General features: G+C 47.9%; 2 protein-coding genes across 11 annotated transcripts in view; one reads left to right on the forward strand and one right to left on the reverse strand.

Annotated features, from left to right (window-relative positions):
- Positions 1-19,204, forward strand: part of MAP7D3 (MAP7 domain containing 3) — a 59,847-nt gene extending 40,643 nt beyond the window's left edge. For 2 of the 6 annotated variants that reach the window (XM_039217147.1, XM_039217145.1), the window contains 13 exons: positions 1,741-1,830; positions 3,581-3,706; positions 6,085-7,025; positions 7,601-7,728; positions 8,001-8,206; positions 9,615-9,744; positions 11,497-11,632; positions 13,047-13,151; positions 14,158-14,211; positions 15,633-15,735; positions 16,787-16,985; positions 17,884-17,929; positions 18,970-19,204. In XM_039217147.1, the coding sequence (XP_039073078.1) occupies positions 1,741-1,830; positions 3,581-3,706; positions 6,085-7,025; positions 7,601-7,728; positions 8,001-8,206; positions 9,615-9,744; positions 11,497-11,632; positions 13,047-13,151; positions 14,158-14,211; positions 15,633-15,735; positions 16,787-16,985; positions 17,884-17,911 (2,246 nt within the window). In that variant the 3' untranslated portion in view covers positions 17,912-17,929; positions 18,970-19,204. The remainder of the gene's footprint in view (positions 1-1,740; positions 1,831-3,580; positions 3,707-6,084; positions 7,026-7,600; positions 7,729-8,000; positions 8,207-9,614; positions 9,745-11,496; positions 11,633-13,046; positions 13,152-14,157; positions 14,212-15,632; positions 15,736-16,786; positions 16,986-17,883; positions 17,930-18,969) is intronic. The other 4 variants (XM_039217149.1, XM_039217146.1, XM_039217150.1 and 1 more) reach the window with 4 other exon arrangements.
- Positions 19,205-23,704: 4,500 nt separating this feature from the next.
- The window catches only part of FHL1 (four and a half LIM domains 1), a 64,472-nt gene continuing 60,480 nt past the window's right edge, over positions 23,705-27,696 (reverse strand). For 3 of the 5 annotated variants that reach the window (XM_039217155.1, XM_039217154.1, XM_039217156.1), the window contains 4 exons: positions 27,042-27,211; positions 26,391-26,577; positions 25,594-25,793; positions 25,055-25,220 (listed from right to left, as the gene is read on the reverse strand). In XM_039217155.1, the coding sequence (XP_039073086.1) occupies positions 25,137-25,220; positions 25,594-25,793; positions 26,391-26,577; positions 27,042-27,211 (641 nt within the window). In that variant the 3' untranslated portion in view covers positions 25,055-25,136. Of the gene's footprint in view, positions 25,221-25,593; positions 25,794-26,390; positions 26,578-27,041; positions 27,212-27,696 lie in introns of all 5 variants that reach the window. The other 2 variants (XM_039217157.1, XM_039217158.1) reach the window with 1 other exon arrangement.

A 27,696-nucleotide genomic window follows, 5' to 3' on the forward strand; every position in this document is an offset into this window, starting at 1 on the left:
AGCTTGAGAGATCTTTTGTTTGTCAGTCTGTGGTTATCATATTTTCTCTCATAATGGTCTAACAAAAGTTAATGCACTCAACACCCTAACCCTCGATAGGTTTTCCAAGAGCACTTATGTGTAGCTTGGGTTCATCTGTAGATTAATGTGGGAAGGTTTTCTTTAGTACCTTCCTTGTCATATAATAAAATTAATTTATTACTCCCCAGTTCAGTCCTTTAGAAAAATTAGATAACATTCATTGCAGTGCCATATACTTTCATTTTGATATATCTTAATTGTTTCACAAGCATTGACTCTGTTTTACTATCTAATTGCTTTGAGGAGTTAGCAAATATTTCTTCCACAGACACATGACATTTTTAATATGATGCGCAAACACTAGTATGCTTTCAATAATAGGTCTACTTGCTGTAACAGTGAGACTTGTAAGGAAGAACAGGTGATGACTTTCAAGATTATTAGTTAAATCGCACTGAAGGAACAATTCCAAGTAACTTTTTAAATGATTTCTTTGCTAGTTTTTAATACAAGAAGGTGTGTGTGGAAGATACTTTTGTGAAATTACTTACTTAAAGGTACAGTATATTGCACACTCTGACATGATGAATAATACTGTGATTAATAATGCCAGGGAAAATAAAATCCATATTGGTGGTGGCTTACCTTTGTAAAATCTCTTCACATTGACCTGTTTGATCCAGAGAGGTGAACATTTCAAACTTAAATTAAGTTCATAATCTAATAACCTGTAATGTTTTAAATAGCCCTGTTTTAAAGCTTGGCTGACTCAAATTATCTCTTTTTCTTCTGCTACTTGCTGACTCATAATAACTGTTAACACTATCTTGTCATTTCTTACCATATGATACTAAAGGATATGTGATTTAATCACATGATTGAATCAATTATACTGGTTCATGCTGTTCAGTTACATTATCAGATGAAGAATTGTCAAATGATGCTACGTTGTCAATATGTACAGGTCCCCAATTTAGTTTACAGGTTCCCAAAAGAGAGGTTATTCTTAAATTTTTTTTTAATGTTTATTTCTGAGAGAGAGAGACAGAGCACAAGCAGGGGAGGGGCAGAGAGAGAGGGAGACACAGAATATGAAGCCGGCTCTAGGCTCTGAGCGATGCAGGGCCCAAATCCACGAGCTGTGAGATGATGACCTGAGCCAAAACCAGGAGTCGGATGGTTAATTGACTGAGCCACCCAGGTGACCCAAGCAGTTATTCTTTAAACAGACACTTCTCAGTATTCTGAGCCAGAACATTTCAAGTGAAATGGAAAAGTGTCTACACAAAGCACATTTTTCATTAGGTTGCTAAAATTGCGACATCTATGTCAAATGTTAACGATCATTTTTAAAAAGTTTAAAGCCATGTTCGTTCTAACTAAAGTATACATTACCTTAGTAACAGATGTCATGGGCTGTGCCTACAATTTAAAATGTTGTATGTTTCTAATTTGGGAATGTTGATCTTGTCAGGTAGTATTAGACATTTTCCTCTTAATTTTTACCGTTTTTTTTTCCTAAATACTTTTATTTCAGATAACTTAGAGTAAATTAGTTTTAAGTTTGGGGATGTAGAATCTCTACATAAGATTTAAAATTTAAATCTTATAGGCAAGAGTAGAGAAGATAAAAAATGTTTGAAAAGAGGAATTGACTCCTGAAATAATACAGTTAAATAATGTGTAAAAAAATAATTGTCCTTTGCCTCTGATCTCCAGAAAAACCAGAAAAGAGAAGTTCATCTTTGAATAGAAGATCTAGCAAACTGCAGTCACCTATGGAAACAGAAAAAGTTGGAGAGAAACCAGGTGGTTAGCTATTTTGTTTTTAATTTTTTTAAATATTTATTTCTGAGAATGAGAAACAGAGCATGAGCAGGGGGAAGGGCAGAGAGAGGAAGACACGAAATCTGAAGCAGGCTCCAGGATCTGAGCTGTTAGCACAGAGCCCCAACGCGAGGCTTGAACTCACCAACCATGAGATCATGACCTGAGCCGAGGTCGGACGCTTAACCAGCTGAGTCACCCAGGTGCCCCTAAGTACCAGTCTTAAATAGTGGCTTAAAAGAGATCTATCTATGTCAACATTTGGTTCCTTGAGAAGTAGTTCTTAAAATTGGAAGCCGAAATATCCCTTCTTTAACATTTGGCTGAAGCCAAGAGTCTGTCTTTAAATGAAATATGTAATTCTGCCATCAATTGAGCAGGAGGTCTATAATGAAGCCGAGGGACTAGATCATAGAGTGTTGGTTTAAATTTTTCTTAACGTTTATTCATTTTTGAGAGCAGAGAGAACAGAACATGATGAATAGGTTACGGGCAGAGAGAGAGGGAGACAGAATCCGAAGCAGGCTTCAGTCTCTGAGCTGTCAGCACAGAGCCCAGTGCTGGGCTTGAACTCACTGACCGTGAGATCATAACCTGAGCCAAAGTCGTATGCTCAACCAACTGAGTCACCCAGGTGCCCCATAGAAAGTTGGCTTAGATAGAGATTTGTGTTGGAGGACTTGATTCTCTTCAAATATTTCAGGAGTTTGTGTTTAGAAGTTCTAAGTATTGACCATAATTTGAACTGGAAAGCTTTGCTTTGGTGCTTCATAGCATTACTCACATCCAACCTATGTGCATGTTTTCACTGCTGATTATGGTACAAAAATTTCATACTTCTTACTGAAGTACCTCTTTATTTAAAGTAGTTGCTTTATAATACCTTTCTACCCCTTTTTTTCTGTCAAACACGATTGTTGATTTTTATTTCTACCAAACCATTCACTTATAGAATACTCTCCAGTTTGTTGATCAGGGTCAAATCCTGTGATAACAAATGCCATTGTCACAGGGATATTTATGAGCATAAAAATTCACTGGAGCAAGAGATTTAGAAGATGCGTTTTTTTGTTGTTTTTTACTTTTTTAAATGTTTTATTTATTCCTGAGAGAGAGAGACATAGCGTGAGCAGGGGAGGGTCAGAGAGAGAGGGAGATACAGAATCCGAATTAGGCTCCAGGCTCTGAGCTAGCCGTCAGCACAGAGCCTGACACGGGGCTCAAACCCACAAACCGTGTGATCATGACCTGAGCCGAAGTTGGACGCTTAACTGACTGAGCCACCCAGGCGCCCCAGAAGATGCATTTTTTAACAAAAGAATTCTGTCACTCCCTTGGAGCTTTTGGCAATGAATCTGACCAGAGTAGGACTGTCAGTGGCAGATACCGGTAGGGATCCATGTCAAAGTTATTTTGTCATGTACAGGTTTTTCTTCCATATGCAAGTTCCTCTGTAGAGACTCTGAATATTGGCTAGGATGCTATTAAGTATGCTATGTAAATGTCTTCAGTGGGGTTATTATGTGTGCTGGGGCCTTTGCTCCTGTATTCAGGTGCTCTCTTTCCCAGCAAGGCAGTCTCATCTGGTAGCAGTGTTCAGTCCCATTCTGTATGTGTTGCTCTCGTTGTCTCTACTTTCAGGCTGGGCCAGTTCTCATTTGCAGCAGTTCACATTGCTCTTTGTTGCTTTGCATTTATTTGTGAGACCCTGACTATGTCTGTTCTCATTCAGTTCGTCACCAGTATACCAGTGTTCGAGAGAATAACTTAATCAGTCGCCTGCTCATCCCAACGAAAGCATCAATGGCCAGGAGCAAAAGTGCTGTTTCCTTGTCGGTCCCTGGAAAAGAAACCCCAGGTAACAGGCATAGGGCAGAAAGTATCAGTATTTGTACTTAAAGAGCAGGTTGTATCATTTAATTTGTTGCAGTAAGGCATAAAAATAAATTGAATCAGTAGTTTCCACATGACTGATTTTACCCAACATTAGTTAGTTTTGATTTGAGTTTCCAAATGTTGATTTTACTCAACATTAGTTATCTGGGTAACAGGTAATTTATAGGATGAGATAGGTAATTGTAGTGGTGGTTGTTAAACTTTTAAATGATTTTTTTTAAAGATTTAAAGAAAAATTTTTTTATTGTTTATTGTTGAGAGAGAGAGAGACAGAGTGTGAGCAGGGTAGGGGCAGTGAGGGAGGGAGACACAGAATGTGAAGCAGGCTCCCAGCTCTGAGCTGTCAGTGCAGAGCCCGATGGGAGCTTGAACTCACAAGCTCTGAGATTGTAACATGAGCCGAAGTCGGACGCTTAACTGGCTGAGCCACCCAGGTGCCCCGTAAAGATTTTTTTTTAATTTTTTTAAAATGTTTTTATTCATTTCTGAGAGAGAAAGAGACAGCGTGAGCAGGGGAGGGTCAGAGAGAGAGGGAGGTACAGAATCTGAAACAGGCTCCAGGCTCTGAGCTAGCTGTCAGCACAGAGCCGGACGCGGGGCTTGAACCCACGAACGTGAGATCATGACCTGAGCTGAAGTCGGATGCTTCACCGACTGAGCCACCCAGGCGCCCCAAGATTTTTTTTAAGTAATCTTTACACCCACCATATGGGGCAAGAACTTATAATCCTGAGATCAAGGGTCGTATGCTCTACCTACCAGCTGAGCCAGCCAGGCACCCCTAAGTTTTTAAAAGCTCTATGGGTTTCTTGACTTGTGCTTAAATGTGTCACAGGCCCTGTAAAAAGTACTGGATGTTAAAAGTATCTGGAAATTTATAATATCAAGGGAGAAAGTTTCCTACTTCACCCAACTTTTTTAAAAGTAAGACCAATCTTTAGGCTTATGGATTTTCTCGCTTGCAGGTCAGGTAGAGTGTTAGACATGCTGGGGGGAGGGGGGGTAAAATGCACTGTTTCCATCATTCTTTCTCTCTTCTTCCCTCCACATCTTTGTTTCCAGAATTTACCCCAGCACCTTTATTTTTTTTCTTCTGTTGAGATTCATATGATTAGTAAAATAAATCTGAGTGCGGCCACAGACTCTCTGGTAGTGCCCCTTTACTTCTTTTGGTTCCAATTCCTGATTTTGTTTATGCCTCATTATATGATGTCAGATTATTTTCTGCCAGTCTCCCCCCAGTCTACTGTAAGATATTTCTTATATTACTTTTATTTTTGTTTAATATTTTACTTCCATCAAAAATGCAATATCTTATCTTAAATTTCTATAGCTAATAAAAATCTAGTTGGGCGCCTGGGTGGCTCAGTCAGTTAAGCATTTGACTTCGGCTCAGATCATGATCTCGTGGTTCGTGGGTTCAAGCCCCACATCAGGTTCTGTACTGACAGTTCGGAGCCTGTTTCGCTTTCTGTGTTTCCCCCCCCCCTCTCTCTCTGCCCCTCCCCCACTCACGCTCTGTCTCAAAGGTGAATAAACATGAAAAAGCCAAAAAAAAGTAAAAATCTAGTTATTACGTTTAATGTATTATCTAGAACTGTCAGTGTTAAATAACGTGACTGTTGAGGTATATACAGATCTGCAAATAAAATACTTTTTCCACCAAAACAAGGGACTAAAAGCATTTAATTTAGTCACATTTCTTTATTCATGAGTAGTCAGTCTTTGGTAATTTGTTCTATTTTGATTATTTGATGAGATCATTAAAGTTTACCAACTAAATTTAAAGAGGAAGTGACAGATTTACCAAGTCTTAAGAAAGCTACCACCAAATACTTTTTAAAAAATATTTTCTTTTCGGGGCACCTGGGTGGCCCTGGTTAAAGCATCTGACTCTTGATTTCAGTTCAGCTCAGGTCTTGATCTCACAGTTCGTAAGTTGGAGCCACGCTTGGGGTTCTCTTCTCGTTCCCTCTCTACCCTTCCCCTATCCATACACACTCTCTCTCTCTCAAAATAAATAAGACTTAAAAAATTTTTAAACGATATTTACTTTATTATATAAGGAATAAATATTTAGTGTGGAAATCTGTAGTAGACAGTTGCTTTCACAATGCCTCTTTATGGAGGCACTTCTGAAGTACCAGCTTTGTCGTGCTTCTGTCCTGTGTCTGTGATCCATTTCACTAAATGCTTCTATGTTGGGCGTAATCCCTGCAGTTTCCTAATAAACACGGTCTCTTTTCTCTCTTCCTGTTCTCATACTGTTAACATGGCATGTTTCTGTCTTGTCAGGTTGCTAAGTGTATGGAGTCTCATTTTGTCCTCATTCACCTACAGGCAGTCGTTATCCTGTACTACAGTATGTGAACATGCCCTTGCGTAGCCATAGCAGTGATGAATTGAAGAATACCATAGTGCTTCGCAAGTCAGCAATGGCTGTGCCTCCCCAGGAGAATGTGGGGGCACTCCCCAAGGCAGAGGGTGAAGCTGTCCACAAGGAGAGAATGGAGGGGCCCCCCAAGGCGAAGGTGGAAGCACCCCCCAAGGTGAAGGTGGAAGCGTCCCCCAAGGCAGAGGTGGAAGCGCCCTGCAAGGCAGAGGTGGAAGCGCCCCGCAAGGCAGAGGTGGAAGCGCCCCCCAAGGCAGAGGTGGAAGCGCCCCGCAAGGCAGAGGTGGAAGCGCCCCCCAAGGCAGAGGTGGAAGCGCCCCCCAAGGCAGAGGTGGAAGCGCCCCACAAGGCAGAGGTGGAAGCGCCCCACAAGGCAGAGGTGGAAGCGCCCCGTAAGACAGAGGTGGAAGTGCCCTCCAAGGCAGATGTAGAAGCACCCCCTAAGGTGAAGGTGGAAGCGCCCCCCAAGGTGAGTGCAGGCGTGGAAGTGGCCTCCAACGTGAATGTGGAAGTGGTCCCTGAGGCGAACGTGGAGGTGGCCCCCGAGGTGAATGAAGCAACCCCCCAGGCAAGCATGGAAGGATCACCTGAAGAGAGCGTGGACGCATCACTTCAAGCAGGTGTGGAAGCATTTCCGGAGAGTGTGGAAACGTCACCAGAAGTGAGTGTGGACATGTCCCTCGAGGGGAGCGTGGACCCATCCCCCGAGGTGAGCATGGACTCATCTCTCGACATGAGCGCGGATGCCTCCCCCGATGTGAGCATACAGGTGTCATCCGAAGCCAGCGGGGAGGCCTCTCCCAAGGCCAGTGCTGTGTCATCCCCCGAGGCTAGTGTGGAAGCCCTCCCCAAAGAGAGCGCGGGAGCGCCCCCTGAAGCGTCCCTGGAGGTGAGCGTGCAGACATAGTCCAGGGTGAAAGTGAGACCCTTCACAGGTTTATTACGTGCCTTTTATTGACACATTTTCTGTTAAAGTCTTTATATTTAGTTGTGTAGGTCATGATAGGCTGAGTTTCACAACATAAGTTCTTAGATAGTATTTTGCAATAAAATTAGATAGGATAGGTCACTTTAATGATTTAAAATTCTGATAGTCATTGTACCAGTTTCCCCTCAAAGCTGGAATATTGCAGAAAGGAGTATGTATAACTGTTATAGGAACTGTTTCTAAACTGAAGAAAAGTTCAAGAAGAAATATTACAAACCTTTAATTAGGATTTAGAAGTAGAATCAGGTTTTGAAGGGAAAGATTTTTTAAAAATTATTTCTGTGAACTTCTTGAAATTTGTAATCTGAATTGTTAGTCCAGAAGAACATACTCTGTGTCTAATTCTCATGCTTGAAAAAAATGAGTTTAAGGAGCTAAAATTGTATTATATTTAGGGTATGTTAATCTTAAAAAGGAAAGCCCGCTGCAGAAAGGTAAATGCTAATTTCTTAATCTGATTGTATTGCTCCGTTCAGAAACCAGAAATGGACAAACAGGCCTCCAACCCTAGTACCAAGAAGCGCCCATCGTCACACATACCATGTTATAAATGGCCATCTTCTCCTGCAAGTGGGTGGCGCCCACCCTCTCCCATCAGTGTTAAGTAAGTAGCTTAATTACAGCTGTTCCTGATAGGTATTTTACCAGGATGCATGCCACATCAGTGTTTCATAAAGGAAATAATGGTAGTATGCATCGTAATGTAAATAGAAAAAATCTTCAAAAATGGACTTAACCTCTGTTAGAAAGTATCTCCTAGTATCAAGACGTTATATTTTATGAAATGGCACATTGGAAACTAATGCATTTAGTTTGTGCACATATCTACTACAAAACTGTATCCGACTTCCCCCATTAATGGTTACTTTTTCCCAGCAGGCAAATGCAGAAGAATCGCCCCCCATCACCTTCACCTGTCATGTCGAAACAATCACAGCCTTCTCTCTGTCATAAAGGAATTCCTGTTCCGCGTAACTTACTTGCACAAAAGGTATTAGGTACTCTTGGAAAGAAAAGAGAAGCCGTTTCTAAAACCACTAGTAGCTCCGAAGCTGTGAGCCAAAAACAGATAATCTGTGAAGGTAAGTTTCTTCACTGAGAAGTTTATTTTGGCAACACGGAAAAACCTTAAGGTAGTTCAGGAACAGTCACCTTTGTTTTATTCTCCAATTCTGAGAACTTTAGGGAGTAAGCTTTCTTTCTATGAAGAGAATTTAACCAGTCATTGGCACACTGCTCACTTTCCTTGCCAGAGCTTCTTACCCCCACCACCTTGTTGTTACGGAAAGTCCATTTTTGGAACCAATGTTAAAAGTACCGATTGGATGAGTGCGTTGCTCGAGGTGATTTCTAGGGGTCCCTTCCAGCTCTGATAGTGAATCGTTCTGTGAATGGCCCAAAGGTATTGTCCGTCTTTGGAGAGAGCACATTTGGCCATTTGTGGCTAAGTGGATTTCCGTTGGGAGCTGAAGGTCCATTTCCATACATAGACCATGACATGTCTGAGCAGTATGTGGGTTCCTAAAAGTCCCATATTGGCATTTTGTCTGTGACATGTCCGTAGACGTTACTTTATTTGATTCTACTGTTTTTTGACATTACTTCATTTTAAGTACACTAGTCAATTTTGCTTTTTGAAGGAATTCCACAGTGATTTCTTTATGACAGGAATAATAATTTTATTGCAAATTATTCATTCCTGATGTCTTAATATCCTCATGTTCATGTCATTTATTGAAATTTTTTCAATGTTTTATTTATTTTTGAGAGAGAGAGATAGAGACAGCATGAGCAGGGGAGGGGCAGAGAGAGGGAGACACAGAATCTGAAGCAGGCTCCAGGCTCTGAGCTGTCAGCACAGAGCCCGATGCGGGGCTCGAACCCATGAACCGTGAGATCTTGACCTGAGCTGAAATCAAGAGTCAGATGCTTCACTGACTGAGCCATCCAGGCAATTTGTGATTAATTTAAAATAGTTATCACGTGGACTGAAACTTTCAGCATGTAATGGCCCCGTGTGGGCACCTTATTTTACTGATAGTCTTGGTTTCTTTGGTTATGTAGTTAGCCACTTTGTGACCAGTCAAATAGTATACTATTCCCAACGTTCATTTAAGCAGTAATTATTTAGTAAAAATTTAGCATAAATTTCAAAACGTATGCTGGGTATGTTCTTGTTTAGTCAAGTATTTGTATGCCTCATAGAGACCGAGCCTAAGTTTGTCTTCCTCTGTGTTCAATGTGTCTTAATCCTTTTTCCTATAAGTAGATGTTAAAAAGAAACGGATTGCTACTTCTGTTTTTGGGAATGGGATTGGGGTTTTGAATGAAATCTGTTCTGTAATCACTCATAGATTGCTTGTTATTGATAAAGTTTGGACCATGCACGTATTGTTTGGGTTTTTAATGTTGCTTGTCTTGCACCTCTTTATTGGGCCTAGAGGTGTGAAGTTCCCTAAGCTAACTGTTTCACATGTTGATTTCAATTAGATGCTGGTAGTAAAAGCACACCAGGGTCACTAAATGCTGAGGAGGCTACAAAAATTTTGGCAGAGAAACGGCGCCTTGCTCGTGAACAAAAAGAAAAAGAAGAAAGACTACAAAAGGAAACAGAGGAAAGGTCGGCACACACCCGCTTTTTCTTTTTTTTTTTTTTAATATTTTTTATTTATTTCTAGGAGAGAGAGAGAGAGACAGCGTGAGCAGGGGAGGGTCAGAGAGAGAGGGAGTCACAGACTGAAACAGGCTCCAGGCTCTGAGCCGGCAGTCAGCACAGAGCCCGACGTGGGGCCCGAACCCACGAACCGTGAGATCATGACCTAAGCGAAAGTCGGACGCTTAACCGACTAAGCCACCCAGGCGCCCCACACACCCTCTTTTTCTATATGATCCTTTATGGCTGGGGCCCAGATTTTGAGAGACAGAATGTACTGTCGGGTTAGATGGATTATAAATGATCAACGAGTAACTGACTTTTTCTTTACCATGAATCAGAAGTGACCCCTTGCCTTCGGAACAAATGTGGGAAGCTCTCCAGCAGGGAGGCCACTGGTGTGTAGACAGACAGAATAGTTGTCCTTAGTATCCGTGTGTCATGTGTCATTAAGTTGCTCGGTAAAGATGCCTAAGGAGACCAGAACTTGTGTCAGGGTCCTGTATCTCAGCAGGAACACCTGGGTGATCACACCAGACAGTTCCTGTTGTCATTCACTGGTGCCTGCCCCTTTGTTTCAGAAGTCTTTTGTAACTTTGGAATGTGTAAACCTGGAAAGTGTACTTCTGCATGTTTTGCTAGGGGTGCTTTCCAGTGACCTTTGTGACAACCCGAATCTCCTCTCTCATTGCTGGCAGGCTTTCCTGTGGGCAGCAAGCCTCATGTACAATTGTGTTCATTTTGACTCCATCTCAAGGTTTCCTTGCCTTCAGTCTTAGAGCGCAAGAGGGGAGAAGAGCAGAGGGAGGGAGGAAGGAAGAGAAAGAATCCTTGCTGAATCCATGCTGAGCCTAATGTGGGGCTCGATCCCATGACCTGGGATCATGACCTGAGCCAAAAGAAAGAGTCAGATGGTCAACTGACTGAGCCACCCAAGTGCCCCAGCCCTCACTCTTGAAGCTCACTTGATCTAGGGCCCTGGAATAGAAACCTCTGTCTACTGCCTACAAAGAATAACTACAGTCCTGAGTTGTTTTTAAGTATAAGTATTTGAAATGCAGTCACATGCTTTCAATGTACTTTAAATGAGTTTGGAAGAAAGGAGAAGGAGATGTTGTGAATAGCAAAAACTGTTAACTGGAAGAACATCAATCATTGCTTCATGTAAACAAAGCTAGTTTAACATTTTAAATGTTAAATACATACATTTAATTTTAAATGTTAAATTCATGCCTGTCACCGCAGATGGGGCTTTCCCCTGGGTACCTCCAGACCCTCCTTTAAATTACACGTGTGTAAATAAGGCCTTTTGGAGGGTCCCATGTGTCTAAAATAGTTAAGAAGTGTCATTCTTTCTCTCGGTTTAAAATGCAGAGTAGGCCATTAATTGATAGAAATCTTTCTACTCCCAAGAGCTAGTTCCCCACACTTAAAAAGGGTGAAATTGTGCAAATTTTGTGCAGTAACAACAGAAAATGTAGCGAATCTAGTGTAAAAATGTAAGTTGTGTTCCTATACACAACTAGTTTCACTGTCAAAATGCAGGTACAGGGTCACCTGGCTGGCTCAGTCGGTGGAGCATGTGACTCTTAATTTCAGGGTCAGGAGTTCAAGCCCCATGTTGGGCACAGAGGTGACTGAAAAACATGTGCTACTGCGACCTCTCTATGGCAGAGACCGAGACAAATACTAAGAGTTGTTTAAATATTGTGTCATCAGGAAAGTGACGGAAATGACAGAGAAAGAAGTGGAAACCCAAGGAGAAGAGTTCTTAAAACTTGAAGACGGAGAGAGAGAGAATGAAATCAAAAAGAAAGAATGTCCAGATCCAGAAGACAAGACAGGGCTGCTACAGGTTTGCTGTGTCCCCACTTTATCAGGGGTTGACAGATTCTAAACTTCAGTTGAAACCCAAGGCAGATTCTCCAAGAAAGGAGAGGAACACATGCAGGCCTGGCCGGCTGCAGTTTTCCCTTGTAGTCGAGCTGTTACCCAGGGCTGCTGCGGCTCATTCTTGGCCACCCTTGGCAAAATCCTAGAATAGTTTCTAAGTGAAACAGAAGCCAAAAGCAGCGAATTATAGATTAGTAGTTTTTTATTTTGTCTATGTAAACAACATTGCAGCTTGGTTTCAGGAAATCAAATTGCTCACAGATTCAGTGTCTTATGTGAGTTTTTCTAACCGTGCATTCTGTGGCTACACTCCCTGCTGCACTCCACATGCACTTCCAATAGAGACGATAAACTTTACACATACCTCTAGAAGTTTAAAGTCCTCCGTGGGGCGCCTAGGTGGCTCAGTGGGTTGTATCCGACTCTTTTTTTTAATTCTTTTTAATGTTTTATTTATTTCTGAGAGAGAGCGTGAGCAGGGGAGGGTCAGAGACAGAGGGAGACACAATGCGAAACAGGCTCCAGGCTCTGAGCTAGGTGTTAGCACAGAGCCCGACGGGAGGCTCGAATCCACAAACCGCGAGATCACGACCTGAGCCCAAGTTGGACGCTCAACTGACTGAGCCAGCCAGGTGCCCCAAAGTGTCTGACTCTTGATTTCAGCTCAGGTCCTGATCTCACAGTTCATGAGATCGAGTCTTCTGTCCGGCTGTATGCTGACAGCGTGGAGCCTGCTTGGTATTCTCTCTCTCCCTGTCTCTCTGCCCCTCCCCCACTCAAGTGTATGCCCTCTCTCAAAATAAAACTTTAACAAAAAATCAGAAAAGAATAAAGTCCTCCAGTTCTCCAGTGAGAATGTTTCGGCCTTGCAAATTCAAATCACCAGGTAAATAAATCCACAACTGAGCTCAGACTGTACTCAATTTGAATTATTCACATAGCCTACTTTATATTCCATTTTTAGTGTATCCCTTAGTAAACTCAGGTATATGTTACATAAGTAATTGTGTGCATTTGAATTCCTCCAGAAGCTACCTTTAAGGACCCTCTCAGTGCTTTTGGAAGGTATAAGACTTCCAACTCCTGTTGCTCTGTTGGTGGAGCTATAGTGGCCTGGCAACCACTGTAATGCTAACCCCGAGGCCCTGGAGGGCACTGACTTGGCTTTTAAGTTCTCAAAATAATAGCCTCGTTTTGTGCATTTTAGCTAATGCTTTGAAAACTGACAATTCATGAAGGTTGTGTGTGTAGGCACTATCAGTCAAAAGGTTACATTCTTTTCTGCCAGGTAACAGTTTACTGTTTAACTTTTTCAACTGATGTTCTCGGTTATCACTCATTGAGATCAAAATGGTATTTTTATACAAATTTTCTAGAAGGGGGACGCCAAAATAAAAGCCCAGGAGGAGGCCGATGAACGGAAGAAGGAGCACGAGAGAATTATGTTACAGAATTTGCAGGAGAGATTAGAAAGAAAAAAGGTACTGTTTCTGTTTTGGGGGTTTGGTTGTTTTTGAAAAAATGTTGGGGACATAATATCAAAACGTGTTGTTCAAAATCACAAATGAGTGGTACGCTAGCCTCTGGTGGTTTTCCCACTAGAACTCACTTATCCAAGGATCTCGCCCTTCCTGCATACAAGGGTCTCCTCTTACCATACCTCTCCATCATGGACCACTGGTGACCAGTACAGTGACACCGACCTCTTTTGGAAACAAAGCTCATTTGAACAGAATCACTCCAATCACTGGGAGGGGTTGATGGAAGTTAGTTTCTTCTAAACTGGGCTGGAAATTAGGATAGCTCCAGCAAGGGAAGCAGAAGGGTGCAGCCTTCTCTGGAGGGCCAACGCAACACGCAGGCTGTTCATAAGGTAGGGCCTCCCTTTGTGCAACTCAGTTGGCTCATCTGGGAGCAGAGAAGGCCCCTGCCCAGGCTGCAAGGCATCTCTGTTGGGAGATGGAGGTCGCCCTGAGGAGGCCAGAGAGCTACAGCTCTCCTCACCTTCAGGGAAGGAAGTGTGCATCAGGGGGAAATTTCCCTCCTGTCTGTGTGCTCTTTCCAGCAAGAAACTTTGGGTAGTGTCACATCAGTGGGGTGCAGTCTTTTCGTTAATACCTGCTTCAGTCGTGGTCTCTTCAGACTAAAGTGCATTAAAAAATCCTCACTGGTTTGCAGTAATACATGCGTAGTTTAAGTAATGGATGTCTGAGTCTACAAATTTTGGAGTGAGAAGCCATTGGATCTGTGTGTTAGGATAGCTAGTGCAGCTACTACAACTCACAACGTCTTCTGGGCTGACTGAAACCAGGATTGGAAGAAGGGTTCTGGCGGCCGCCGTAGGGGTCTCCCGTCTGCTGAGTCTGTGGCTTGGGAACAGCCATCGATACCATCCACTTGTGGGAAACAAAGCAGGCAACTTCCTTAGGACCATTGTTTTGTTTTTAATCTGTTTTCGTGTTTGAATTTTTATTTTCCTTTAAATAGAGAATTGAGGAAATTATGAAGCGGACGAGAAAGACATATTCAAATACCTCACAGGTAGTCTATGCATTCCTGCCAGCGATGCCTAAGAATTCCTGTTGCTTCACCTTCTTGCCGACTTTCTCGTTCTTGCCAGTCTGGTGGTAATTAAAGCATCACACTCGCATGTCTCTGATTAAATATTAAAGAGGTTGAGCATGTTCTCCTGTCTTTAGTTAGCTGTCATGTTTTTTCTTGTGTGAGATGCTTATTCAGGTCTTTGCCCAAAACTTTTGGGTCGATTTGTCTTTTTCTCACCTGCTTGTAGTTCTTAAAATGTTGTGGATGCCACTACTTTCTTGCTTCTGTGGACTGCATATATCTTCCTTCTCCTGGCTTATTTATTTATGGCTTGTCTTAATGCTCTCTTCTCCTGGATAGAAGTTCTTAATTTGCACACTGTCGAATCTATTAATATTTTTTGATGATTAATGGAGTCCAGTGACTTTTCATCTGCTTTTTGGCCATTTGAAGATCTGCTTTGGTGAAGTGCCTTATCAAGTCCCTCGCCCATGTTTCTGTTTGGCAGCTGGCCTCTTTCTTGCTGATGTGTGGGAGTTTTTACCTGCTCTGGTTATGAGCCCTGTCATGTGTAGGCATTGCTGTAGTTGGCCTCATACTCTCAGATTGCCTTTTGGTGAACAGAAGTTCATTTTACCTCAGATTCAGCATTTTTTTCCCATTTATGGGAAGTGCTTTTTGGGGTCTGTCTCCGTACCCCAGCGTCCTGTCTTGTGAGGCATCCCGTGGCTGGGTACAGTCCCCCAGCGTGGTCACTCATATCCTGAACTTTCAGAATAGAAATGTCATTTCTGGAAAGTACGGGGAGTCACCAGCTGAAAGGTCATTTAGCCCACTGGCTCTGACAGCAGCCAAGAACTTTTTAAATTTTATTTTTTAACTTTTTTTTTTTTTTTCTAGGAGAGAGAGAGAGAGACAGCGTGAGCAGGGGAGGGTCAGAGAGAGAGGGAGTCACAGACTGAAACAGGCTCCAGGCTCCGAGCTGGCAGCCAGCACAGAGCCCGACGCGGGGCTCGAACCCACGAACCGCGAGATCATGACCTAAGCGAAAGTCGGACGCTTAACCGACTAAGCCACCCAGGCGCCCCAAGAACTTTTTAAAGCCACTTATCAGGCGTCTCTCCCTTGGCTTCGTTAGGACTTTGAGCCCACAGAGGCCACGTGCCAGCCCGAAGTGTCGTTCCTCGGCTCCCACTCCGGGGACGCTTTCATTCTGGAGTGTCTTTCCCTAACTGAAAGACACAGCTGGGGCCACCTGTTCTGCCCCCTGTAGTCTTTGGAGCCAAAGAGTTTAGACTTTTTATCTTTTAATTGAAATTCAGCAGCAGTCAGTCCAGCATGAAACCTATTTTCTTTGAAATAACCAAGTCAGGATAAGAGAGGAGTAGATGTGGCTGTGACGTCTTCCCTCCCCGCAGGCTGCAGAAGCGCTCAGCGACCGCATGTACGACGAGGACGAGGCAGATGACGAAGACGAGTCTGAAAGCGAGAGCGATGCCTTCGACGACCTGCAGCCATCAGGTTTGCTGGCCGCTTTTGCGTTCTAGTCATCAGCACTTAGGAGTCAAACTGCCTGGGTTCAGCCCAGGGGCTTCTCTGCTGCTGAGCTGTGTGGCTTCGGGCAACGTACTGAACCTCTCTGTACTCAGTTTTCCTACCTGAAAAAGGGGAAGCTACTGTTGTCCTGGTGTCGCCCGAGACCGCAGTGGGGTAAGGCGCGCGGTGCCTCGGACACACAGGGAACTCTCGCTGAAGGCCGTGCCCGCAGCGACCGTGCTGCCTTTGCTGGCTGTGCCGTTACACCGTAGGTGGGAGCTCTTAACTGAACGTGAGAACTGTGAGCGTTTCACAGCTCAGGGCCTTGCGCGGCATCCGTGCCCGATGGCAGGTGGAATGTCACTTTCCACCTCCCTGAGAGAAATATGATTCCTGTCCCGATCTGAGTGTTCCCCGAAATGGACGGCCGATTCCCTTCTGAGTAGGAACCACGTTATGGCAGCAGTGCTAGGAACTTGAGAAAACACTGTCGTCCACGTTTTACCTCACAAGTGGCTGTGAGCATGCAGGCGTTCTGGGTACCAGGGATACAGACAGGAGGAGACATGGCCCCAGGAGAGCCTTTGGGGAGACAGACCTAGGAGCGGACGGTGACCCTGCCGCAAGCTGGCCGGCCTGAATACGGTGAGAAGAACGAGCAGGGCCACGTGTAGGGTCCACCTAGGGCGCCGAGAAAAGCTGAAGGTAGAGGTAGCGCCAGAATCGAGACTAAAAGAAAAGGCGGGATTGGCTAGGTCGGCAGTCAGGAGGAGAGGTAAGAAGCCAGCTGCCCGCTGGCCGGTCTCACCCAGCAGAGGAAAGAGGCAAGGTCCTGAGAGGTGGCCCCCTTGTTCTTTGAGGCCAGAGCAGGTGCAGGCCCCAGGTACAGCTTACACCCCAGACAAGTGCTGTGTAGCTCCTCCTCCGGCCTCCACACAGCCAGCCACACTCTGGCCCAGCAGGATCACAGCCTTTGCCTCTTGTTGTCTGTGTTGTTGCACCTCCAGTTTTAATCTTCTTCCTTTCTTTTTCCAAGCCTTTATAAATGGCATGGATTCATCCACAATATTCAAAACACATTTTAAAAACACGAAGAAGAACACTCCCAAGCTGGTGTTTTTAGATGCCACTTCTGGCCAAGTCCATAGAGAGACAAAAACATTTTTTAATGGCGACATGAAAACCTTCAGACAAAAAAGTGCAAAAGACCCTTTGACTCAGGCGAAGGGTACCAGGTGAGTCACTCAGTGAGCCTATCAGAATAAACTTGGTGGGCGTCCTACACGAGATTAGTGCCTGAGCTCTTAGTTTGCACCGAGCACTGTGTCAGGGACTTCCAGAAACAAAGTAATCCCCACAGCAACCTTGCTAGGTAAGGGTTATCATCTTCACTTTTACAGACGAGGAAACTGAGGCACGGAGAGATTACAGGTCTTATTTGCCCAACATCCCACCTTTTAAGGGCAGAGCCCACATTCAAACCAGATATATCTGGCTCTAAGCTGTGCTTCTGTGCACACTGGTTAGCATTTTCTCATAAAATCAGGGAAGGGCGGGCACTGAGTGACTGCGGCGTACCAGGCGTCTTATGTTGCCTATTTCTCATTACAACTCTGAGTTCAGTATTGATGTCATTTTACATATGGGGAAACTGAGGGTCAGAAGTTTGGTTGGAAGAGTGGGAATCGATTCTTGGAAGGGAAGGCTCTGTGGGGAATTGCCTAAAGAGACACGAACCTCCAGGGCCCGTGGGAACACGACAGGCTGAGAGGCGCGGTCATGGGCCGGCACAAGCCCTGGAGCTGGGAAAGCCACGTCTGTCCTTGCTCCGCCACCTTGGTTGTGTCCCAGGCTATGGTGAAGTGGGGACAGGGGCTGCTGGGTCCCTGCGGGCTCAGCTGCTCTTAGCCCTGCGTAGTGTTCGTTGAGCCCTAGGACTTTGTGGGACACAGTTTGGAAACCATCGTGTCTCCTTGATCTCCAGGGCACCGTCCAGCCTTCCCGCTCCCGGGTTCTGAAGGTTACGTTACTTCCAAGGCATTTCTTAGAAGTTAATTAAAGGATAAAGCTTCTTTCAGGACAAAGCCTTGGTTCTGGGACAGTCAGGATTCTAACCCAAACGTCTCTTTCCAGATCGTCCAGCAAAAGAATAAGCAGCTGAGCAGCAAAAACCAGAAAGGCAAGTGAAACCAGCAACACGGCGGGACCTAACAAGAGTTCATAGCCAGGGGCACAGGAGTGGGTCTGTGACAAGTTTGTTGACATTAGAAATGAGGCAGAGTCACTCATGTTCAGTATCCCTCCTGATAGCTGAAAATACCACCCAAAAGTTTCCATCACAGTCCCCAGATGCCTTTAGATGACAAGGAAAACAGATGTGCACCTCCTCTATTGGGTAAGGCCTCATCCTGTCTTCACATGGTTTGAAAGGCAGTTGGCCATGAATCCTCCTGCTTCTGGCTTTTCCAGGGCCTTCTTGGCACCCTGTAACTTCGGAGGTGAGAGGGGAGACCGTGGTGGATCCAAACACCAGGTTGACCTCAAAGAGTCTTCCATTAAGTTGGTTTTGAGAGCTGGGGCACCTGGGTGGCTTAGTTGGTTAAGCGTCAGACTTCGATTCAGGTCATGATCTCCCGATTTGTGGGTTCAAGCCCCGTGTCCAGTTCTGCACTGATAGTGTAGAGCCTGCTTGGGATCCTCTCTCCCTCTGCTTCTCTTTCTCTCTGCCCCTCCCCCACTTGTACTTTTTCTCTCTCAAAATAAATAAATACACTTAAAAAAAACTTTAAAAGTTGGCTTTGAGAGGGTAAATAACTTGATTTTAGTTTTTATGCCCTGAATTTCCTATCAGATGTATCAAATAGGTTCTTTTCAGCCCCCAAGCCATGAGCTGCTTTACAGCATCCAGGTATAATCATTTAGGGCAGAGGGTTAGTGAGGCCTTTGGAATTAGTCTCTCTCTCACCTTGAATTTCCAAAACCAAAAGACCTTTGCTTTTCTTAAGAAGCTGTCTCTGAAACCAAGAGGCAGGTTGGGCCTATTTGTGGGTTGGGGTCATGGGGAACATTTATTATAAGGGCACCAGCGTGTCAGCAGCTTGGGTTGGAGAGCCAGTTGGCAAGGGTCCCGGCGCCCACCCCGAAGGGAGGCTGAGGCTCAGTGGCTGCGAGGGCAGCGTCCTCTCTACTCATCTTTCTTTTCTTTTTCCCTCTGGTCAGATACGTAAACCTCGTGCAGCCCAGAGGAAGAGTCATCCCCCACTCTGGATTTCAATCACTAGCCCCATTTCCCCAAATTTTTCTGCCTCTGACTTGAACCTGGCCAAGAAAATGACCATCAAAGAAAGAGAGAAATGTCAGTCACCTTAACACACGTCTCAGAAGATGCACATACCATCTTGGTTCTTGCCCACACCAAAGGTTCTGAGTAAAGGCTTGTTTTTGTCTCTAGAAACCTCCACTGTCTTGTTCTTGTTTTCCAGCCGGTGTGTGTGTGAGTGCATACCCCAGGCACCTTTATGAGATGGTAACTCTTGAGTTTCTAAACCAAGGAGTAATTTTCTCTCTCAAAATATTTTATGTTTATTCTGTTTAACAGTTCCATTACTTTAACAATTCAAAGCTGACATTCAGTCTCATAGAGGACTTAATGGGGGGTGCGAGGACCTCAGGATTGCTCATGAGAGCTTTGCTTAGATGGTTTCTAATAAATGGGAGGTTGCAGAATGTAGTGATAAGTCCCATGTTACTGCTACGTATGCCTTGAACTCACTGTCACCTGAATACAGAGGCCCCAGTGTCCCCGGATGCCAGGGGTCCTAGCAAGTGTCACCTGGGGACAGTTTAGCACTTTTCGTGCTCATCAGTGTTACCTCTTGACATGCACGGTGGCATGTATTTCCAAAAACTGTTTGGATCGTGCCTGCAGCACCGTGTGGCTGGTGTGCAGTGGGACACGTGTCCTCCCCCCAGTTGACCATGGCACCCCGTCGTCGTCTCCTCATGCCCTCCTGCCCTGCCTCCGGGCTGCACTCAGCCCTGGCACGTGGAGCCAGACTTGCTTGTCCTTTCCCAGCTTCTGGCCATAAGTGAGTACAAGAGCAGTGCCGTTCTTTGGTCGCCCTGATAGATAAGCACATGCGTACACATGCTCACACACGTTTGCATGTACGTGCACACACGCACACAGAGGGATGGACGCCTTCCTGTGTGCTTAAACCATCAGCTAAAACTTGAATGCACAGTAGTTGTCCTACTGCTGATGAGTTTTGTGGTGAATCACAAAGTTTCAAGCAGGCCATGTTCCTTTGTAGCCACTAGTCTTGGATTAGTAAAAGGAAAGAATTACTCTTTCTGGTTCCTTAGTTCTTTGCCGTTCAGTGTACTGTACCAGTGTTCCAGATCGGAGCTCGGTGCCTTAGATTTGCAAACTGTACACTAGCTCTTTCATAAAGAATGCAGAGACGGTCATCCTAACAAATGGGTTTCTGGGGTTTTTCTGCACAGGTGTCACGCGTGGGAACACTGTTACTCTCTCGTTCAGGTGTGTGCTCGGGGAAATAAACTTTGCGAATAAAGCAAGTTTTCTTTTCATTACAATAACAAAACACGTCCTGCTGCGTGGTGTAAAGGTGACCCCAAATGCCAACCTTGCTTTGAATACGGGCACACGGCTGCTCAATAAAAGGTAAGCAGGTCCTCTGATGCCCCCTTTCAGCTACCTGGTGACTTGGCAGAGCTCCACTCCTGGGACATTAGATGTGAATTTTCAAATTCTGCACCCTTTCTGGTGCTCGTTACTCTCGCTGAGGGTGGCTCAGACTTCGGCCTGAGCCTGGGGGTTATCGGCCACCTGTTTACTGTGGTGACACTCATGACACGTCCCAGTGAGGCGGCATTTAGTGCATTCATGGTGTGGCACAACCACCACCTGTACCTGGTTCTAGAATGTCCATCTAGCCCTCAAACCTGTGTCTTGAAGCACGTGCTGCCCCCACCCTCAGCCCCTTCAGGGGCATCGCTTTGGTGCCTGCTGTGAGGAGCGCAGTTAGCACTTTTCAGCCTGCTGCGCGCTCGGGCGGTGACGGCCCTTGTGTGCACCTCCGCTCGGACCTCGCCATCCCCGTGCACGGCTCCAGCGGATGTTCTCATCGGCCTGGAAGTGTTTATGGTTTCCATCCAGTCTTGAACCACGTGCTGTTCTGCTAGGTTGTGTTTCTGTGGGGCGAGGTTCTGGTGCTCCCGAGACGGGTGGCGGCCACCCCCCACTCACCGTTCCCTGGTGGTGGACATCCACTGGGGCTGTTGACCGGGTGGTTAGGTGGTGTGCACACAACCCGAAACGCGGTCAAAGCTCCCTGGCTACAGCTCCAAGACGGGGGCCGCTAGCGTAGCCTCACCCTCTTGCCCTGGGCTGGTACCCGAGCCTCTTATGGGACACGGTTGCCTCCAGTTTCCTTTCCTCTCTGGGTAATCACTTGGTGTCCCTGCCCCTGACGGATGGGTCCCCAGCTTCTGCCACTGGGTCCTGCGTATGAGCACGTCTCACACCCCTGTGTCTTCTTGCACAGGCGTGCAGCCTTGGAGCGGCCCTGGCCCCTGGCAGCCGCAGGGGTGCAGTGTGGGGTGCTGCGGAGGATGGCAGACGGGCTTGACGCCCTGAGTCTCAGGTGAGATGGCCGTGAGCTTGCCATGTGACTTTGCGTGCATGTTCATGGGACTGCTGCCCTTTTCGTCCCGTGGGATCACTCCCTGGGGCAAGAGCCTGAGAATCAGGAGGCGAGGCGGAAGCAGCAGCAGGAGCCAGTGCCGGGAAGCAAAAGCCTGGAGGCAGGCTGGCCGCCACGGTCCGTCAGGGGTCCTCCCTGAGGCCACCTCGGCGCCCCCGGGCCCTGCGGGCCTGGCTCACTGAAGCAGGCCCTGGAGAGGCCACTGTTGGTCTCCCTCCCTGGCCATCCTGTTTCAGGGTTCCTGGTTGGGTACATCCAGGGGTTCCCCAAGTCTGGTAATAACTGGTTATGTTCACACGTGCCCTATCGCCAGGTACTTTATCAGGCGTCTTTTAAAAACCCTGCGAAGGTGGGTATTCACTTTTCTCTAGGAGGACACATTTGCGGACACGGGTAGTCGTTTAACATCGTACAACTAGGAAGACGCAGGGCTGATGCTCAAATTCAAGGCTGATTGTAGAGCCAACACCCCAGCCTGCTCTGCGAGAGGGAGGGTCTTGTGGCTTGTATGGTCATCTGCTCTTTGGTGCTGGAGAGAAAAATAACTGCTAACAGTTACTGAGTGCTTTGACCAGGTGTCCGTCGCCCTATTAAACATTTGTATTATTACCATGTAATGTGCATGTGATTCTGGGAGGTAGGACTATTGTGTCATTTTACAGGTGAGGAAACAAGCTCAGAGAGGTTAGGCAGCCTCGCCTGTGGGCTCAGTGGCACAGCAAATGGCAGAGCAGCTGGGATTTGAACCCAGGCAGTCTGTTCCAGAACCAACCCTGTTAACCACGAGCAGGTGCATTCTGCATATGCTGATCCCCCTGATTATGAGCAAGGAAAGTGTCCTTTGATTAAAAGTCACCAACTAGGCATCTCCCCTCCTTCCTCCTGAGGCTTCCTGCGTCACTCTTCAAATGAAATACTGAGCAGACACCTGACAGTCACCTCACTGTAACGCATCAGACCCTACTCCTACCCTGGGGCCCTCATCATTTCTATGGCAATGTCTGGTCGTAAGAGACAGGCTGGAGGTTTGTCACTCATTAGCTGTGTGACCTTAGGTAGACCTCTTAACTTCTCTGAAAAGCTCTCATCTGGAAAATGGGGACGGTAGAGCCAGTGTTGGCTGTGAGGATTAGGTATGGGGGTGGGGGGTGGGGCGTGCTGGCCCAGGGAAGGCAAGGCCAAGTTAGCCAGGGTGGCTGCTGGAGTTAGTGGTGAGGCGCTTTTTTTTTTTTTTTATACAGCACAACTCGGCCCTGGTGCGGGCTAGGGTTTCACAGGCCGGGTCAGATGGGAAGGCCAAAGGGTGACAGGAATGAGGGCAAGCATAGAATCGGGGGTGGCATGGGCAGAGGAGGGCCCGTCCAGAAGGAGCGTGTGGGGAAAGCAGCCACTGTGCCCAAAGGCCCACAGTGCACTGGCGTGGAGGGCACTGGAGGTGTGCTGTGGTCTCGCCCCGAAGAGGAGTCCTGAGTGAAGTCCCCCCTCCATCCCAGGTTTGTCCCCTCCGGGCCCTGTCCCTCGCCACAATTTCAGTAACCTAGCCCGCTTCCCTTGGGAAGCAGAGGGGTGGCATGTCAATTCCCCACCCGAGCCCTGCTCCCTTGGGACCCCATACCACCAGACCGACGCTTTTCGTGGCTTTAACTGCTGGTTTCTCTAGGGGAACAGACACAAGGGACTGTCACCTGTTCATAAAAACACCTGTGGTTTCTCGCTGATGGGTTTGGATTTCCTGCTAACCGGGTCCGAGTAGCTCCGAAGGGGGTCCCGCCCTTTGCTTTTATTGCTGTGGCTCTGACACTCATCAGACTGTCCCCCGCTCCTCGCTGGCTGGGCCATGGCCCCAAGGGGGAGCGGGTTTCTCCCGCCGGCCCAAGGGCACACAGAGAGGGCAGCCCACAAAATGGGGGCTGTGAAGAGCCCAACACCCTTCAGCTGTCATTCTCTTCCCACCCCACCTGTCCCCGGCCCAAGAAAACCAGTGCCCTTCTTAAGGGATGTGACCATCTGGGAGATGCTTCTTTTGGGTCAGACTGCGGGGGGAGGGTGGCTGTTTTTACCTGGATGCAAGTGCTGCTACAGGCTTCAGCTTGCTTGTAATTCCTCTGTTCTGCGTGACTGCTCTGAACAGAGCATGTGCTTGAAGGAAAGCGGTCACTGGGGGTCTGGGAGCAATGGTGTCCCCTCAGGGCAACTCCACCGGCAGAATCAAAAGACGAGACGAGTTATTTATATTGCTGCTTTATTTCTGTAAGGATACACTGGAACTTGAAGATAATAGCTAATGACAAAATGTAGAAATGAGGCGTCGGCTTGTCTAACCACTCCTACAAGAATGTTAATATGCACTGTCATTACGTGTTTACTTCTGATACTGTCTCATACTATGTAATATAACAATGTCGAGAAGAATGCAGTAAGTTAGGTGAGCCTGCGTCTCAGGTAAGCACTGCGTGCGTGGAGGTCCGGCTGTGTCTGTGAGGGTGGCAGCCACTCCCCCCGAGGTCCAGCTGAGCTCTCGAGGGAGAGTCCTAAGAATCACGAGAGAAGGGACTTGGCGTGCCTCTTTGCCGCACAGACAAGGAGCAGACGACGGCTACGTTACAAGGGACCCCGCTCGGGTCGCTGCTGGGAAATGTCCTATCCATGCCGCAGACCGCCTGGCGCCTGCTCTAGAGTGTGATGGCTACCTCGGTGGGACAAATTGCAAACCTGCAGGAACGTCTGAGGGGCTGAAATACCGACATGCACGTCTCCAAACCCATAAACTATGTTACTATCAATTAAAACAGAAGAGTATTAAAAAAGAAAAACAAAAAGGGACAGCTGGGTTAGTTTCGTTAAGCTTCCAGAAGTGTTCACCGTGACGATGTTCCTGTGAAACAGGCTCGTTTTCTCCGGTCTGCCTACACTTTCCCAAATCACCTGCACGGTCCACGCTCGAAAGCAGGAACGTTCAGAAAACACGCCACACGGGGAAACCGAAGGTTAGTACGGGGGGCGGTGGGGGAGAAAGGCCAGTTTAGAATTACAGCAAAGTTCAAATGTTAACTTTCTGGCAATTTCGTGTTAGTCGTTTGAGAGCACAAAAGAACGGGAGGAAGAGCTCGAGGAGGAAGTTCAACCATGCATTTTGTTCAGTTCGCTTCCTGCTCACGGAACAGGTGAGCAGCCGAGTTGGAGCAGCCGCTGCAACTCTCGCGTGTCCGGAGGACACGGTGGGTCCCGGCTGAGCCGCGAGACGCGGCTCAGGGGGGCGGGGGGGCTTGTGTGTCATGCTTCTTGCTTAAGTCACTAAGCAGCTAAATGGTTAGCACGTTTTCGCTCTATGATACACATGCAGGAGAGTCAACCTATCTACGTGTTCGTGTTGTCACCGCAGCCGCGGAGACGGGGACTGCGCTGCTACATCCTAGAATGATCTCTGTGTGCCCTTATCTGAGCGATACTGTAAAATGGGAGCAAAGACAGAAGAAGCAACTTGAGAGGTGAGAGGCCACCCTGGCCCTATGGGTGGTGCAGGGCAGAGGGCGAGGACACAAGAACAAGACTCGGTTCCATTTACGGGACAGGAGCCCCTGTCGCTTTACAGCTTTTTGGCACAGTCGGGGCAATACACTTGCTCCTCGTGGAAAACAAAGCGCTTGTTGGCCAGATTCATGGAGCATTTTTTGCAGTGGAAGCAGTAGTCGTGCCAGGATTGTCCTTCATAGGCCACCACACTGGAGCCTTTACCAAACCCTGTGGAAACGACAAGAGAAAACGGAGGCGGCTGCTGAGTGGGCGCGGGTGGGAGGCGGACCGCCGCCTTGCCCGTCCGCGAGGCCGACACGCACGCAGGGGCAGCGTCTGCCCGGCCCCCCCCAGCCGCCCTCCTCCGCGCACCGTCCCCTGTGGCGCCGCCACCCTGCTGCGGCTCGCGGCGGGGGGGGGGGAGGGAACCTGAGGAGATGCCAGAGCTCAGCCACGAACCCGCATTCCCATGCCACCGCTATCGCCCTGTGACGCGCACCGACCTCCCAGCACAACCAGTGTCTTTGATTTAGGTCAGGGCCATGGCATCAAAGTGGCCACCAGGAGGCAAACTTGGGCCGTTCGCGGGGTGTGCACTTACCGGGCCTCGAGGAGCTGCTAAGCTTCGATTTTTTCTATAAAGAACCACCACCCACGAGGGACAAGTCCTCTCTCCACCCGGATGCCTGCCCCGGAGGTTGGCGCTGGGAAACAGGGTGAGAGGCAAGCGTTTCCCGCGGCACACTGGGGGCTTCCTAGCTTTAGAGACTGGGTGGCTCACTCTTGACACAGTCCTTTTCCCTGAGGATGGCAAAAGTCTTCTCAAATGTACATTTCAAGGCTCCCCGGGGAGACGGGAAAAGTGGAGGCGGGGAAAGGGCCCAGGGCACGTGGATCGCGGCCGCGCGAGGAGGAATGAAGTGATTCGCTCTGCTTCTGCTCGCAACACAGCTGCCCGCAGCCGCCTCTGAGCTAGCCTGCCGCTAGGGGCGCTCTAACCCCCGCCTGCCGCTCGCCAGCCTCCCCTCCCTTCCCCCTCCTCCCGCTGTTCCTCTCCCTTTCCCACCAGACAACCCCCCACCCCCGCCCACCCCCGCCACACGCGGTGCCTGCCTGCCCGTGGCCGTGGCCGTGGGTCTCAGGCTCGTGAACTCCGGCAGCGTCGTTAGTCAGCAGTAGTCAGGAGGTGTTTCTGTATTGCAAAGGCTAAGCTGGCCTGGGGGAGAATCCAAACTAATCGGGGGGGCGGGGAGGGGGGAGCCTTCGGGACCACAATGGCAGGGGAGAGAGACATTCTCTGGGGCGTTTGTGGATGAAACCGACGGCGGAGGAAAATGAGAGATGGTTACCATGCGCAAGACCTAGCCTGGCAGACTTAGCAAGGACTCTTTAGCCTACCAGTGATGGGGTTCTTGCATCCAGCACACTTCTTGGCCACAAAGTTCTTGTAGCAATCCACGCAGTAATACTGGTCCTCCACAGCGGTGAAACGCTGCCCAGCCAGCTTCTTAGAGCAGGTAACACACACAAAGCACTCGGCATGCCAGGGCTGATCCTGGTAAGTGATTCCTCCAGAGGTGATGGCCTAGACCAGGGAGTGTAGCACCGGATTCAGATTCAACAACTGTCTTGTTGAATGCCTACTACGTGCCAGGCACTGTGCTGGGCGCTCTGGTAGACAATATCTCATTTAATCGCCACAACGGCCATGGGAGGCAGGTGCGATTATTATCCCCGAGTTACAGACAAGGACACCGAGGCTCCGAGGAGGCGGGCCCCTGCGTGGGGGTTAGACAGCCACCAGGGGGCGGAGGCGGGCCTCTAGGGCCCGGGCTGCCGGCCTCCTAGGTGCGCCCACGGACCGCGCCCGACTGGGGCCCGGGCGCCACCTTCCACGGCCACGGTCTCCTCGCCTGCAGCACGAGAATAATAATTCCTACGTCGCAGGGCTGTCGTGAGGATGGAATGGGATAGCGTGTGTGCAAGGGCTCTGCAAATGGTCAAACACTTCTAGAAACAAGTCAACGCGGAACTCCCTCGTCAGCGTACCTTGTTGCACTTCACGCAGTGCTTGGCAAATTTGGTCTCGTGGCAGGTCACGCAGTAGAAGTCCTCCCCTTTGGGGAAGAAGCTTCCAGTCCCGATGACTTGCTTGCAGTTGCTGCAGGTGAAGCAGTCTTTGTGCCACACAGTCTTCTTGTACTCCACATTCTGATCTCCTGCGGGGGAAGCCATCGGTAGCCCCACTGCCGGTGCCCTGCAGGGGGCTGCATCCGCTCAGCCCGCCCCGGGGGGGCCCCCCCCACAGGGGAGGGAATGCAGGCCCTGCAGTTCCGGCCTCGCGCTCCCAGCTATGCTACCCACGGGGTGTGGGGGGCTTCTCCCCTCTGTCCTGCAGGGGTGGTGCAGACCCCGAAGGGGACCCCGGCAGTAGTGTTTCAGGATGGGGGGGCCTTGGTGGACTGGACCTGGAGACTTGCTGGGGGGGGAAGGGGGAAGGGGGCAGCTGGCCCATAATTCCACCAAAGAGGTCGCATGCTTTGATCACTTACTCTACCCAAATGAGAAAGCGCTACATACTTTTCACTTCTTTCTCCTGCCACAGACCGCTCTCTCCAGTGTTCTTTAGTTGCCGTGTGTGCGTGTGTGCGAGCATATATGTGTACGCAGATATATGTGTATATATATGCGTGCATATATACGC

The sequence above is a fragment of the Hyaena hyaena genome, unplaced genomic scaffold, assembly GCF_003009895.1.
Source record: "Hyaena hyaena isolate Hyena2069 unplaced genomic scaffold, ASM300989v1 scaffold_669, whole genome shotgun sequence".
In the NCBI taxonomy this organism is placed as follows: domain Eukaryota; kingdom Metazoa; phylum Chordata; class Mammalia; order Carnivora; family Hyaenidae; genus Hyaena; species Hyaena hyaena.